The 15,900-nt window shown below is 40.7% G+C and overlaps 1 protein-coding gene across 4 annotated transcripts in view; it reads left to right on the plus strand.

The window, feature by feature from the left end:
* The window catches only part of GSK3B (glycogen synthase kinase 3 beta), a 116,176-nt gene that overhangs the window by 52,692 nt on the left and 47,584 nt on the right, over positions 1-15,900 (plus strand). For all 4 annotated transcript variants that reach the window (XM_014066531.2, XM_014066532.2, XM_014066533.2 and 1 more), the window contains 2 exons: positions 645-755; positions 7,064-7,194. In XM_014066531.2, coding sequence (XP_013922006.1) covers positions 645-755; positions 7,064-7,194 — 242 coding nt within the window. The remainder of the gene's footprint in view (positions 1-644; positions 756-7,063; positions 7,195-15,900) is intronic.

Below are 15,900 nucleotides of genomic sequence, written 5' to 3' on the forward strand. Positions count from 1 at the left end.
ATTCATTTTCTGACAACAAAAGTAGGGGATGGCTGAATGCACAAACATAATGCATACAAAGCAGCATGTATTTTAAAGGAATTTATAAAAAATAAAAGGCAGAATATTTGAAGCAGTATTTGCAGTCTGGCTCATTTTGATGGAACAAATATGTAGTTGAACAGCAACAAATATAGTTCTTATTCTTGTGTAACTTCAGGGGGTAGAATCTGTTTTTAGGTTACATTTTGAATGTTTAAAATGTTAGGATTTTTTCATAGCACACTTATAATATATTTCACTATCTAGTTCCCCTTGAGCTTTTTTGTCACCGTCCTTCTTTTTTCTCATTCTTTTCCCTTAATGTAGTAGATGAATTTACTTCATAATATTCATATTTCTATACCTCTGTTTCAAATAAACTTCATATGATAAGTTGGTGTTGAAATAGGATTTAATTTTATTGCATTCCTTATATAACCTTATTTGCATAAGTGGTAGCCTTTGCAGAAATGACATTTGTCAGATAACAAATTTTAACAAAAAGTTTATAAAAATTTGCATATGTGCTTGAAAAACCATACTATGTTATAATAGTAATGAGTATTATGATATGGATATCTTATTACAGCTTTTCTTGTTTTTTTGCTTTTCTTCCCTTCCAGAAAGATGAGGTATATCTTAATTTGGTGTTGGACTATGTTCCTGAGACAGTATACAGAGTGGCAAGGCATTATAGTCGAGCCAAACAGACGCTCCCTATGATATTTGTGAAGGTAAGAAACTCAATAATTCTTGGTTATGTTTTTTGTCTCTATTTGTACCACTCAGAAAGTTTTGGAACTGAAATTTATTTAGTAGGAAATCCATCCCTTTTTCTTTGGAGTCAATATGCTCTAAAGTTGTAGCTCCTATTATTTCTCCTTAGTCCCTATTTGATAGCAGAATATACTCCACCTCCATAATGGGTATTCAAAGCCATATACCATCACATTTTATTTGAATTGCTTGTTGTTTCCCTTTCTTTTGTTTTCTTTTTTCCATTTTGCAATTTGTTTTGTTGGAATTGATCTGACTGTGGTTGATTGACTTTTTACCTCCTGGAAGATTTGTGGAACTTGGGACTCTATTTTCGAAGTGTACTCCATAGAGCAGACTACTTTTGATGGACAGCCATTATCTCTTCCTGTTCTGTTTCTGGAGGGAAACAGTAAATGTTTCCTTTCCATTTAACACTCCTCTACTTCAATTTTGTTGTGGAAATGGTTGCTAAACTTTCATGCTAAAATGCTATTGATGCTGTTGTTTTATGAGAGTTGTATAAATTTAATGGCTTGGTACTAAAAATCACCAACAGATGGCAGTATTAACATCTGTTCTTTCATTTGATGGAAATTCCTTTGAATAAAAATTGTATGGCTATTGTTTGTAAAGTTGAAACCTGTCATTAAGTTTTAAACAATGTGATGTGAGTAAATTTTTGATTGCCAGCAAAATTGAAATCCATTGCCAGATGCAGTTTAGGACACTGGTTGTGAATACTGTGTCATTAGGGAAGTATGCAGTGGAGTACCCCAAGGCTCTGTTTTAGGCCCAGTACTCTTCAACAACATCTTCATCAATGATTTGGATGAGGGAATAAATGGGAAACTCATCAAATTTGCAGATGACACCAAGATGGCAAGAATAGCCACACTCCAGAAGATAGGCTCAAGATACAGAAGGATCTTGACAAACTTGAACATTGGACACTATCTAATAAAATGAAATTCAATGGTGAAAAGAGTAAGGTTCTACATTTAAGCAAGAAAAATGAAATGCACAGGTACCGTATAGGTGGTACCTAGCTCAACAGTAGTAACTGGGAAAGGGATCTTGGAGTCCTAGTGGACAACCATTTAAATATTCCACGATGTAGAAAAGATGTGGAGACTCTAGAAAGAGTGCAGAGAAGAGCAACAAAGATGATTAGGGGACTGGAGACTAAAACATATGAAGAAAGGTTGCAGGAACTGGGTATGTCTAGTTTAATGAAAAGAAGGACTAGGGGAGACATGATAGCAGTGTTCCAATATCTCAGGGGCTGCCACAAAGAAGAGGGAGTCAAACTATTCTCCAAGGAACCTGAGGATAGAACAAGAAGCAATGGGTGGAAACTAATCAAGGAGAGAAGCAACTTAGAACTAAGGAGAAATTTTCTGACAGTTAATCAGTGGAACAGCTTGCCTTCAGAAGTTGTGAATGCCCCAACACTGGAAGTCTTTAAGAGGATGTTGGATAGCCATTTGTCTGAAAGGTGTAGGGTTTCCTGCCTAGACGGGGTTGGACTAGAAGACCTCCAGGATCCCTTCCAACTCTGCTATTGTATGTATTGTATATGTATGTATTAGGTCAAAAAATGGAAAGATGGCAAATGATCTGTTTCTATAATCAAGTGTAATCAAGTCTGTGATAATAACTACTTGAGTTTTACATGAGAAAGGTTGAATAACTGATTAAAGACAGCAGATCATTTAGAGCTAAATTATCAAGCTTGTCAATGTGTGTGAAGTTTGTAATAGATAGTGTCTTAGAATGCTGATGGCGAAGATGAAAGTTTCAAGAACTGAAACATATCAATTTTTGTCACACCAAGACAATGAAAGTGAGTAATTTCTTCATAGCATTATGACATTACATGTAATATGGACTCATCATTATGATCCAGAAAGGAAGCATCAGTGCATGGAATATCACAAAGCTTTACCTGCAGGGGGTAAAATAAAACAAAACTTAGGCTTCAGCAGGAAAATTCATGGTTACGTTTGGAGTGGGGAATGCAGATGAAAATATTCATATGGGTTTCCTTGAATTAGCGATCAACAAGAAGTACAACATTGTAACAGTTACAACTTTAAAACAATTGAGCAAGCTTGGAGACACAAGGCAATGCTTTATACCTCCAGCCATCCAAGAGACAATTGCAAAGTTGGATCTCACAATTTTACCACATTCTAATGCAGTCCAGACCTGGTGATGTGCACCTTTTGTCTTCTCCCAAATTGAAAGAATTGGAATGGGACTTTTCGGCTCCTACCCATAGCCATTCCTTCTTCTCCACCAGGGTTCCTCCTACGGGATTCACTTCTAGCTTTTCTCCTTGGCTGACATGCCCCACCCATTTGCTCTGGCCAATGGGCCACGGCCCCTCTGTCCCATGCACTTTGGCATGGCCCATTCGCCAAAGCAGGGTTTATCCTGGGCTTTCTGCCACCTGGGGCAATTAGCCGCCAATCAATCGGCTAGCTGCCAATGCTGGCAGCCAGAAGCCACGGTGCAATCGGTGCCTTCTGGCTATCAATGTTGGGGTTTGGGGGATGTGCTGCTGCCAAATGGCTTTAGGAAAGCCAAACGCTTGTTAGGAGTAGGAAGAGGTGGGGGTGGAAGCTCCCCTGTACCTGATCGTGTGTCCCTGATAATGAACCGGAAAGAAAGAGCGGGCGGGGGAGTACGCCAGCTTCATCCAAAGGGAAGGGGCAGAGAGGAGAGAGAGACAGAGACAGACACAGAGAGGAGACAAGAAAGAAAGTAAAGGTGGGAAGGGAGAAAGAAAGAGAGAAAGAAGGGAAGAGAAAGAAAGAGGGAAGAGAAAGTGACTGAGATATGGAAGGAGGGAGAGAAAAAGGAGAGGAAGGAAGGACCACAAACCCTGGCAATAGATACAGTTTCAGAGGATGCTTTGAAACAGCACAGCAATTCATGGCTGGAAGGGATCTTGGAGATCATCTAGTCCAATCCCCTGCTCCAGCAGGAAACATATCAGTGATGGTGAACCTTTTCGGCACCGAGTGCCAGAAAGGGAGGACTTCGCATGTGCACAAGCCAGTCTGGGCCATGAACAGGAAGAGGAGCTGCCCAGGGGGCATGCGCGTGCCGGAAAATGAACTTCCGGTTTCTGGCACATACATGCGCACTGGCCAGCAAGTCTTCCGGTTACTGCTGCGCATACGCCAATCAGCTGGCCAGAATGCATTCTCATTCTGGAAAATGGAAGACTAGCTCTTCTGGTTTCCGGCACTGCCACACGCACAATGGCCAGCTGATTGTCACGTGCCCATGTGCAGCAGTAACCGGAAGAGAAACAGGTGATGCTGTCCGTGCCAAGCAACATGGCTCCACATGCCACTTCGGGCACATGTGCCATAGGTTCGCCATCACAGCCTTATATCATCTGGGTTGGCCCATTGGCCAGGGAAAATGGATGGGGGCGTGTCAGCTGAGGAGAAAAGCTAGAGGTGAATCCTCCAGAGGAGGAACCCTGGCGGGGCAGAAGGTGTGGTCAAGGGTAGGAGCTGAAAAGTTCTAGATCTGAAAGAATACCTTTGTAGCTCCCTGTTTGATTCAAATGAAGAGATCTATGTCAGGACCTGATTGAAAAGACAGTGTGTGGAGTTTAATAAACTTGTCCAACAGGCTTGATACGTTTGTCCAATGTTGGCAGATGTATGTAGCAAATGGTATTGACTATATACAGAAGTAAATACAAACAATAAAAGAGCTCCTTTCAAAGATTTTACTTATTTTATTAATTTTTATAATTCCCCACTCAGCCAAGTGATTCTTTTTTCTTTTATTAAAAATTCCCAATTTAAACTTAAGCTATCGAAACGACTAGGAAAGTGGCACTACTTTTCATTAAACCCTTATAGGTGTAAAAGCCATTGGAGAATGTTGTTGCTGGTGAGACTCTGGTGATGATAACCCTGGAATTAATTGCTCTCAGTATTTCACAGAATATGCCTAATATTCCCTGTTGCATCTGTAGGAATTAATAGATAATTACATTAATAAATAATTACATGTGTGAGCATCCTGTCAGATGTTTTTGTTTCATCTGTTCATCTTCACCTGTTGAAGCAAACAGAAGCTGAGAAACCTTTACTTGGTGCAAATACAGGTGAAACTCAAAAAATTAGAATATCGTGCAAAAGTTCATTTATTTCAGTAATGCAACTTAAAAGGTGAAAACTAATATATGAGATAAGACTCATTACATGCAAAGCAAGATAGTTTAAGCCGTGATTTGTCATAATTGTGATGATTATGGCATATAGCTCATGAAAACCCCAAATCCACAATCTCAGAAAATTAGAATATTACATGCAATCAATAAAACAAGGATTGTACATAGAACAATATCGGACCTCTGAAAAGTATAAGCATGCATATGTACTCAGTATTTGGTTTGGGCCCCGTTTGCAGCAATTACTGCCTCAATGCGGCGTGGCATGGAAGCTATCAGCCTATGGCACTTCTGAGGTGTTATGGAAGACCAGGATGCTTCAATAGCGGCCTTCAGCTCTTCTGCATTGTTCAGTTTCATGTCTCTCATCTTTCTCTTGGCAATGCCACATAGATTCTCTATGGGGTTCAGGTCAGGCGAGTTTGCTGGCCAATCAAGCACAGTAATTCCACAGTCATTGAACCAGGTTTTGGTGCTTTTGGCAGTGTGGGCAGCTGGAAAATGAAGTCAGCATCCCCATAAAGCTCGTCTGCGGAAGGAAGCATGAAGTGCTCCAAAATCTCCTGGTAGACGGCTGCGTTGACCCTGGTCTTAATGAAGCACAGTGGTCCAAAGTCCTGTTGCTCCTTAGTCCAAAATCCTCTTTTCTGATGAGAGCAACTTTTGCCAAAAGCACCAAAAACTGGTCCAATGACCGTGGGATTACTCTGCTTGATTGGCCTCTCCATTCTTCTTCCATACTCTGGGTCCATGGTTTCCAAATGAGATGCAAAAGTTGCTCTCATCAGAAAAGAGGACTTGGGACTACTGAGCAACAGGACTTTGGACCACTGTGCTTCATTAAGACCAGGGTCAGCGCAGCCGTCTACCAGGATATTTTGGAGCATTTCATGCTTCCTTCTGCAGACGAAATTTGTGAGGATGCTGACTTCATTTTCCAGCTGCCCACATTGCCAAAAGCACCAAAACCTGGTTCAATGACTGTTGGATTACTGTACTTGATTGGCCAGCAAACTCTCCTGACCTGAACCCTATAGAGAATCTATGGGGCATTGCCAAGAGAAAGATGAGACACATGAGACCGAATAATGCAGAAGAGCTGAAGGCCGCTATTGAAGCATCCTGGTCTTCCATAACACCTCAGCAGTGCCACAGACTGATAGCTTCCATGCCACACCATATTAAGGCAGTAATTGCTGCAAAAAAGGTCCAAACCAAGTACTGAGTACATATGCATGCTTATACTTTTCAGAGATCTGATATTATTCTATGTACAATCCTTGTTTTATTGCTTGCATCTAATCTAATTTTCTGAGGTGGTGGATTTGGGGTTTTCATGAGCTGTACACCATAATCATCACAATTATGACAAATCATGGCTTGAACTATCTTGCTTTGCAGGTAATGAGTCTTATCTCAAATATTAGTTTCACCTTTTAAGTTGCATTACTGAAATAAATGAACTTTTGCACAATATTCTAATTTTTCGAGTTTCATCTATATGTCTTTCTGCAAATTTGAATGCTTATCTTCTATTAAAGGGCAGTTGATAAAATAAAAAATAAGAAAAGACTGTGGCAGATGCCATTACTTGTGTGTTTAGGATGCGTGTCTCATATTCATTTAAGCTTCAATTTGATGTTCTCCTTTGGAATTTGTAAATACAATTCATGATCCATTCCCAAAGTGATTATAAGCCATTCTGGTTTGGAGACCTCAGATGTGAGACTTCCACCATCATGCTTCATATTTGGGATGAGACTAATTAATTAATTTTGGACCCGACTAACTCTTGCCAGCTTACCAAACGTAAAGAATAGCAGTATAGAGAATAGCAAATTTAAAACATCCACGGTAACATTAAAATGAAGGATAACAGCATACATTCTGTAATGTAAGTGGTACGTTTTGTGCCAAAAGAAATGTGAAAAAATGTTTTGTAAGATGTGTAAATGTGTATGTTATGAAGAAAAAATGCATTGAGATAGTGTTTTAAGTATTATAAAAATCTTATAAAATTTTCTATTTTCAAATGTTTTGATATGGAAATTTTGATCACAATATTTGTTTTTTATATTACAGTTGTATATGTATCAATTATTCCGAAGTTTAGCCTATATCCATTCCTTTGGAATATGTCATCGGGATATAAAACCACAGAATCTTTTGTTGGACCCTGACACAGCTGTTCTAAAACTTTGTGATTTTGGAAGGTAAATATTTTCAGGACTCTTTTCATCATTTCCCAGTTCCCATTTCTATTATAACTATCATAGTCTCAGTAGCTATTCCTACTAATGATGAGAATGGAGCAAAACAGGATAAATAGGATACAGTTACCATAGGTAACAGTTAAACTTCAACATTTGCTTTATTTCATAGTTATCGGGAATAGCTACTTATTCCTGCAGTTGGAGAAGCTTGAAGGGAAAAAAATTCTTTCAGTTATCTGATTCATTTTTGAATTCTTTCAGTTCACAGCTAGAATCTTTCATTTTAACAAAGGAGTAGTTGAAAAATTAGGCTGAGAAATTGGGACATGGATCCAGGATCTTAAAGGACTTTATATATTTATCTCTTCCTGGGGGCCATGTTAATTAGCAATATAAAGTTTTATGTGAACAAGATTTTTTTTTAAAAAAGATATATTGGAACAAATTTTACTTATCCTTTGAGAGAACATATTATGTTCTATATAGAATTACTTCAATCAAATCCACGTTTGCTGGAATCACTGTTGTTTAATTGCTGAGAAGAATTTGATGCGGTGGCAATTTTAGACGGTGCCTTCTTCCGCTATGCTCATTGGAGCTGCCCGACAAACGTTGCTCTCTCCAGATCGCCGCGTGGAGCCTCTCTGTCTGTCTAGGCAGTGGATTGACTCCAAAGGCCAGCAGAGAGGTCTCTCGTCCTCAGAGTTGCAGCAGCAGAGTTTGTGCCTGTCCTATCGTCATACTCCAGTTGGTGATATCTACAGGGTGCTGAGGGACTTCAGATCGCGCCACACGGTCATTGATTGCCAGCGCCAGTTCATCAATTTTAGGACTCTCTCTGCATAGCAGCCACCATGATATCTGCCATACCATCTTCGTGGTGAGTGGGGTTTCGACTGCCTGCTACGGATTTTACCAACAATCCCACAATGGCAGAGGCAGCTGAGGACTCAGAACAGCCAAGGCCCTCAACCAGCAGGGGATATACTAGGCAGGCTAGCAAGGCAGCCTCAGAAGCCCTCAGCAAACAACAATAGGCAGGGGGTAAGAAGCAGGCCAAAACGCAAGACAAGGTAGCCCTTAGACACCAAAAGGCGCCAGAGAAGCAGTTTGAGAAAGCCCAGCGCCAATCTGTGACTGTTCCCCTGGAAGCCACAGGGGGTTCACCCGAGGTGCCAAGCCCTGCCACTTGAAGTCATACTATGTCAGATAGTGAGGAGGAAGGTCAGGAATTTTTCTCCGATGCCTCATTGGTTTCTGCAGGCTCTCCTAGGCCATCCACAGCGGACAATACAGATTTATTTCATTGCCCGCTGGAAGCCGAGGAGGATGCCCTGCCAGTTCTGCCCCTGGCGCCCCAGTGCCCCTTACCTCAGCCCGCAAAATGGGCTAGGCCTGTAGAGGATCAGGGACCTGCTCTATCCCTGGAAATGCAGGAGGTGATAGCCAGGGCCATTTCCCAAGGCATTACAGAAGGTCTTAAACAATGATCTAAACTCCCATGCAGGTCTAGTTCCAATAGGATTTCTCCTCAGGAGGCGCCCCAGGGGTCACCTTCCCATCAGTCTTCGCTGGATAGCGAAGTTTCGGCTGTGGATGAGGATGTCCTGCCAGAACAGGAATTCTCTGGGGACGAGGGAGCCATTCCTGATAAACCAGCATTGCCGGCCTTTTTAAGCATATTTCTTTCAAGACCATCTTGAATAAGGCCAAGGCTGCTACCCCCTTGGGTGTTTCTGCTCCCAACCAGGCCACTACTGATCTGTCGGACCCCAGTGAAGGGCTCTTTGAGGAGCCCGTTGTTCCCCAAGAAATCATGCCCATTCCCAAGTTGTTCCTGAATGTGGTACAACGCCGGTGGGCGCAACCTGGCACACTCGCCATGCCTAGTAACAATGATAGGAAACTTTATACAGTGGATCCCACCTTTGAGGATCTTTTAAAGCTTCTTCAGATGGATCCTCTGGTGCAAGCCCTCACATCCTTCTCCATTTTACCACCTGACCTCCTAGAGGGGTAGAAAGTGGAGGTTAAGAGATCGGAAAAGGTATGTCATTCCAACTCTGCTATTGTATTATATTGTATATAGTGGCACAGGAGAGAATGTTGGTAAGAGAAGAGGGAGGAGCCAAATGCCAGGAAGCTAAGGGGAAAGATCAAGGGAAGACGGAGAAAGAACAGGAAGAGAAAGCGCTAAAAAAAGGAGCAAGGGTCAAAGAGACAAAGGAGCAGAGGGATCTGAGAATGACTAGATCAACTAAACCTATAAACCAATGTCATGGAGGAAGAAATAAAAGTAATCTCAATTAACATAAACAGACTAAACTCGGCAATAAAAAGAAGAACATTCAACAAATAAGAGAAATTGAAATTAGACATTATATGCTTATAGGAAGTACATATTAGAAAGAAAAACAGAACATTTTTGGAACAGATAAAACTAGGTAATTTGTACACAAATCTGACTGACCAAAGTAAAAAGGGAATAGCATTATATATTGGAAAGACAATTCAATCACATATAATTTTTGAAGATGGGAAGGGGAGAATACTGATGGTGGAGATAATGATGAACTTGAGAAAGATATTATTAGTGGCAATATACGCCCCAAATGATAAACAAGAAGATTTTTTTGGGAAGCTACACAAAAGATAATAGAATATGAATACAAAGATATATATATATATATACTAGGAGACTTTAATGCAATCATAAATAGTGGAATAGACCATAAATCCACAAAGATGAACAAGAAGCCGAGAAAAACCCTACCCAAAACATTTTTCACGATGGTGGAAGAATTAAATTTTCAAGACGTTTGGAGGATAAGACACCCGAAAGAAAGACAATATATTTTCTACTCAAAGAGACACTTGTCTTGGTCAAGAATAGATATGATGTGGATGTCAACAGAGTTAATACTCAAAACATTCAAAATAGACATAGACATTAGCACATGGGCTGATCATAATCCAATAACAATGACTTGGAAGGGACAGAGGAAAAGGGGGAAATGGACTTTAAACTCAAGAATATTAAATGAAAAAAGTTTCCAGCAATATTTGGAAAAAGAACTGATATATTTCTTCCAGGAAAATAGAAAGGAAGACACATCATTACAGAATGAATGGGACATCTGTAAAGCATATATCAGTGGTGTCACAATGACATACTTAGGAAAAAAGAATAGTTGGAATTAGAATATAAAAATTTGGAGATGGAGTTGTAGAAAAACCCACAAAACAAAAAAGTAAAAAATATGTTGGAACTGCAAAAACATAAACTGAACCAGATAGAAAATGAAGATTTGGCAAACAAAATAAAATTGGCAAAACAAAACTTTTTTGAAAATGCAAATAAACCAGGATGTTGGCTGGCCTACAAGTTGAAAAAGGAAACAGAAAAAAAGCTGATAAGCTAATTGGTGGATGAAGAAGAGAATCTACAACATTCAAATGGAGAAAAGAAAAAAATTTGAGAACTACTACAAGCTGTATCAACATGAGGGGATATCAGAAGGGAAAATAAGACAATTCTTAGAGAAAACCAGAATAACTGAGATCCTAGAAAAATTTAAGAAGGCACTAGAAGAAAGAATTACAATGATGGAGGTAATAGAAGGCATCAAAAGGCAAAAGAAGGGGGTAACAGGACCAGATTTGATTACCGGCAGAACTGTATCAAACACTACAAGAAATATGAAGCAATGTAATGTGGAAACTATTTAATGACTTACTAAGGGAGGCAAAAATACCAGAAATATTGACGCTTATACTAAAAGATGAGTCAGATCTACAACAAGTAAAAAACTATAGACCAATTTCACTACTAAATGTGGATTATAAAATTTTTACATCAATAATTGCAGAAAGAATGAAGAGACTCTTAAATGAACTTATACACATAGACCAAAATAGATATCTCCCTAAGAGACAGATCGGAGACAATATGTGAACTGTATTGAATACGCTAGAGTACTACGAAGCCCACTCAGAGAAGCAAATGGCATTGTTATTTCTGGATGCACAAAAGGTCTTTGATAATGTGAACTGGCAATTTATGATAATGCAATTTCAAATAATGGGATTTGGTTAAGGGTTCATAAATATGATCAAAACAATATATAATAACCAATCTGCAAAGGTAATGGTAAATAGTGAGATGAAAGGAAAGATAGAAATCACGAAGGGAACTAGACAAGGATGTCCACTATCACCATTATTATTTATACTGACACTAGAGATTTTGAATAGAGAAATACAACAAAATAAAGAGGTAAAAGGGATGAGGGTCAAGAAAGAAGAATATAAATTACAAGCATTCGCAGATGATTTCGTGTTTATTATGAAAGATCCAGTAGAAACAGGGCCAAAACTAGTTGAAATAATAGAAGAATATGGAGAAGTAGTAGGCTTGAAGATTAATAAAGATAAAACAAAAATTCTGGTGAAAAATATGACAGAAAAACAGAAAAGAGAGTTGATGGACAAACTGGACATACAGCTGGTGAAAAAAGTGAAGTATTTGGGTATTCAATTGACATCAAGGTGTGTAACACTAAAGGAGGATAACTATTATAAGGTGAGAAAATAACTAGAAATAGATCTGGAAAGATGGAAAAACCTACAATTATCATTGATGGGAAGAATAGCAGTAGTAAAGATGAATATACTACCAAGATTGCTATACCTATTGCAAACAATACCGATAAAATTAGAGAAAAAATACTTTGAAAGTATGAATAAAATAGCGGGGAAATATATATGGCAGGGGAAAAAAGCAAGTATTAATATAAAAATGTTGCAAGATGCAAGAGTTTGAGGTGAATTTGGATTACCAAACTGGGAATTGTACTATCAAGCAGCGGGATTAGCTTGGATGAAAGAATGGATTCTACTGAGTAATACAAGATTATTGACATTGGAAGGTCATGATTTGCAACTAGGTTGGCATGCTTTTTTATGGTATGCTAAAAGTAAGGCACATGGCTATTTTCAAAGCCATTATGTAAGGAATGGATTGTTAACAATATGGGAAAGAATGAAAGGGAAACACTATTTAGAAATACCAATGTGGCTTTCAACAATGGAAGCATTGACACATCTCAGTGCTGCCACTTGTGTGCTGGACCCGTGTCCCTCTTGGTTAGTCTCGGCTTCCCGGGAGGTGACACAAGGCTGGCTCCAGGTGATTACCAACGCTTCATTGAGAAGAGGGCTTCTTTCCTTGAAGGAGGCGGTGGTGAGGCCCCTCCTTAAGAAGCCTTCCCTGGACCCAGCTTCTTTAGCCAACTATCGTCCGGTCTCCAAGAAATTTTAGCCCCCTCAGAGAGGGCCCACAATCTGGGCGTCCTCCTGGATCTGGATACGCAGCTTAATTTAGAAGAACACCTGACGGCTGTGACAAGAGGGGCCTTTTACCAGGTTCGCCTGGTACATCAGTTGCACCCCTGTGCCTCAGATAGGCGGGTGTGAGTCCCTTTTTGTGAAATGGGGTCTTGGAGTTCAGGTGAGCCTTTTTGTTACGTACCTGTCTCCCTGCTACGTTTCATCGGCCCTGCCGGAGCTGCTGGATGTATTAGCTGGATTGGTGGTGGATTTCCCCAGGCTTATGATCCTGGGGGATTTCAATCTGCCTTCCATTGGCGAGACATCCGAGTAAGCTCGGCTTCCATGACGGCTATGGACCTAACTCAGTTAATTCAAAACCCCACCCATAATGGGGGACACACGCTCGACCTGATTTTTGTCTCTGGGTAGTGAATGAATGATCTAGATTTAGGGGATATTTCTATCCAACCCTTGTCAGGGTCGGATCATTTCCTCATCAGGCTTGACTTCCATACTGCTACCCCTCACCGCAGGGAGGTGGAACCGACTAGATGGTTCCGCTCCAGGCGCCTGATGGACCCTGAAAGGTTCCTGATGGAGCTTGGGACTTTTCCTGAATCCCTTGCTCACAATTCGACCCAAGCCCTAGTGGAAGCCTGGGATAGGGCGGCCATTGGGGCTTTGGATCGTGTTGTGCCTTTGCAGCCTCTGACCCGGTGTGGATCCCGGGTAGCTCCCTGGTTTACCGAGGAGCTCCGGGAGATGAAACGCCGGAAAAGACGCCTAGAGAGTGGTTGGAGGGCCAGCCGGTCCGAATCTGATCGAACACTAGTAAGAATTCATATTAAATCCTACTTAGTGGCGATAAAAGCGGCAAAATGGCAACATTTTTCCACTCTTATCGGTCCGCAGATAACTGCCCAGTCGCCCTGTTTAGGGTGACCCGCTCCTTACTTAACCAAGGAACTGGGAAAGACCCCTTGCAGGGTGGGGCTGAATAATTTGTTCAGTATCTGCAGGATAAAATCACTCAGATCTGGACAGGCTTGGACTCTGACTGGGTAGATTCGGACGAGTTGACAGGGATGAATCTTGTGGAGAACATCTGGGATGAGTTTGACCCTGTGACCCCCGAGGGCATGGAGAGGATTATGGGGAGACTCCGTGCTGCCACTCTACCCCAAACCACCCAAACGATGCCCTCAACGTGATGTCCCGATGCCTGGAGGCTGTGCAGATCTGGATGGGGAGGAACAGGCTCAAGATCAATCCCTCCAAGACTGAGTGGCTGTGGTTTCCGTCATCCCAATTTGTGCATTTTGTTCCATCTTTGATGATAGGGGGAGAAATTTTAGCCCCCTCAGAGAGGCCCACAATCTGGGCGTCGTCCTGGATATGCGGCTTAGTTTAGAAGAACACCTGACGGCCGTGACCAGGGGGGTCTTTTACCAGGTTCGCCTGGTATGTCAGTTGCGCCCCTTCCTGGATCGGGATGCTCTGTGTACAGTCACTCATGCCCTCGTCCTTTCTCGCCTGGACTACTGTAACGCTCTCTACATGGGGCTGCCCTTGAAGAGCACCCGGAGGCTTCAACTGGTCCAGAATGCGGCTGCGCGGATTATCATGGGGGCACCTAGGTGCTCCCATGTTGCACCCCTTTTTAGGCGGCCTGCACTGGTTGCCGGTTGTCTTCCGGGTGCGATTCAAGGTACTAATTATGACTTTTAAAGCGCTCCATGGCTTAGGCCCAGGATGCCTGCGAGACCACCTACTGCCACCGGTAGCCTCCCACTGTCCAGTACGATCCCACAGAGTTGGCCTCCTCAGAGTGCCGTCGGCCATTGTGTCGGCTAGCAACTCCCAGAGGAAGAGCCTTCTCTGTGGGAGCGCCTTCCCTCTGGAATGAGCTGCCTCCGGAGCTTCGTATAATCCCCGACCTCCGGTCCTTCCAACGTGCCCTAAAAAGTTGGCTTTTCCAGCAAGCCAGCCTGGCCTGAACAAAACATAATAAATTATTGATTATTGTTAATTTTAATCATTTTTTTAAAAAAAATGTTATTGTAAATCTTAATTGGGTTTGTTTTTTGGATATTCTATTTAATTTTTTTTAACTTTTGTAATATGTGTTTTTTTTAATGTGCGCCGCCCTGAGTCCTTGGGAGAAGGGCGGCATATGAATCCAATAAATCCAATCCAATCCAAATATCAGTAGTACGAAAAATATCATTAGATACAAAGATATCTTAACAGAAAGGGGGAATTAAAACAAAAACAAGGGATTGATATAGGATGGTTTTCACAATTGCAGATACAATCAAGATATGAAAAAGATAAAGGGTTTTATCTTAGGTTTTAACTTAGGAAGTTTGGAGTTGGATAAGATATTTATGGGAACGGAAGAAAAAATAATTAAGAAACTATATAGCTACATATTAAGAACTAGCTTAGAAGAAGAAGTTGTTAAAGAATTTTGGCCACATGATCGATTGAGCAAGAAAAGTGGCAACAACTATGGGAAAGGAACTATAAATTAACCATGTCAATAGCTTACAAAGAAAACTTATACAAAATGTTTTATAGATGGCACATGTCACCGGGAAAATTAGCAAAGACGTTTAAAGACAAATCAGCGAAATGTTGGAAGTCTCAACAAGCAATAGGCTCCTCTTATCATATGTGGTGGACATGTGCAGAAGCAAGGGAATATTGGACTACGATAAGAGTATGGTTAAAGAAAATGTTACAACAAGAAATAGAATTTAGACCAGAGATATTTTTACTAAGTATTATCCCAGAGAAATTCAAGAAAGAGGATACTTAATTTGATTATACATGTAACTACAGCAGCAAGAATTGTATTTGCCCAAAATTGGAAATTAAATAAGCTACCAACAGATGAAGAGATAATAAAGATATTAGATTGTGCAGAGATGAATAAATTGACAATGAAAATAAAGAATAAAGAGGAATCTCTGTACTTCAAGACATGGGGAAGATTTTATGATTGGCTAGAGAAAGGAAACTAGAAAAAAAAATAGGGAGAAGATATAGAACCCAGACAATGCACTGTTAAATGGAAAAGGGGGGGAAGAAGGGGAAAACAGAAAAGAAAATATTAAATATATAAGTATATATCAAAAAGTGAGGTATATAAAGGGGGGAATATAGTTAGGATAGATTAGCGAAGGTAAGGGAATAAGAAATGATATCAAATAATATTTGGGTTTGCGGAAATACCATCCCAAGGAAACATAAACTGAGATCTGAAAGAGACACCTACAATAATAGAAAAGAGAAACAGGAGGAGAGAATGAAAGGAAGATTGGGGAAAGAAGAAAGAGGTGAGGAGAGGAGGATGGAAGGGAGAAGGAGAGA

This window comes from Thamnophis sirtalis, unplaced genomic scaffold, assembly GCF_051295495.1.
Source record: "Thamnophis sirtalis isolate CommonGarterSnake01/CBP01778 unplaced genomic scaffold, rThaSir2_p1.2 scaffold_5, whole genome shotgun sequence".
Lineage (NCBI taxonomy): Eukaryota > Metazoa > Chordata > Lepidosauria > Squamata > Natricidae > Thamnophis > Thamnophis sirtalis.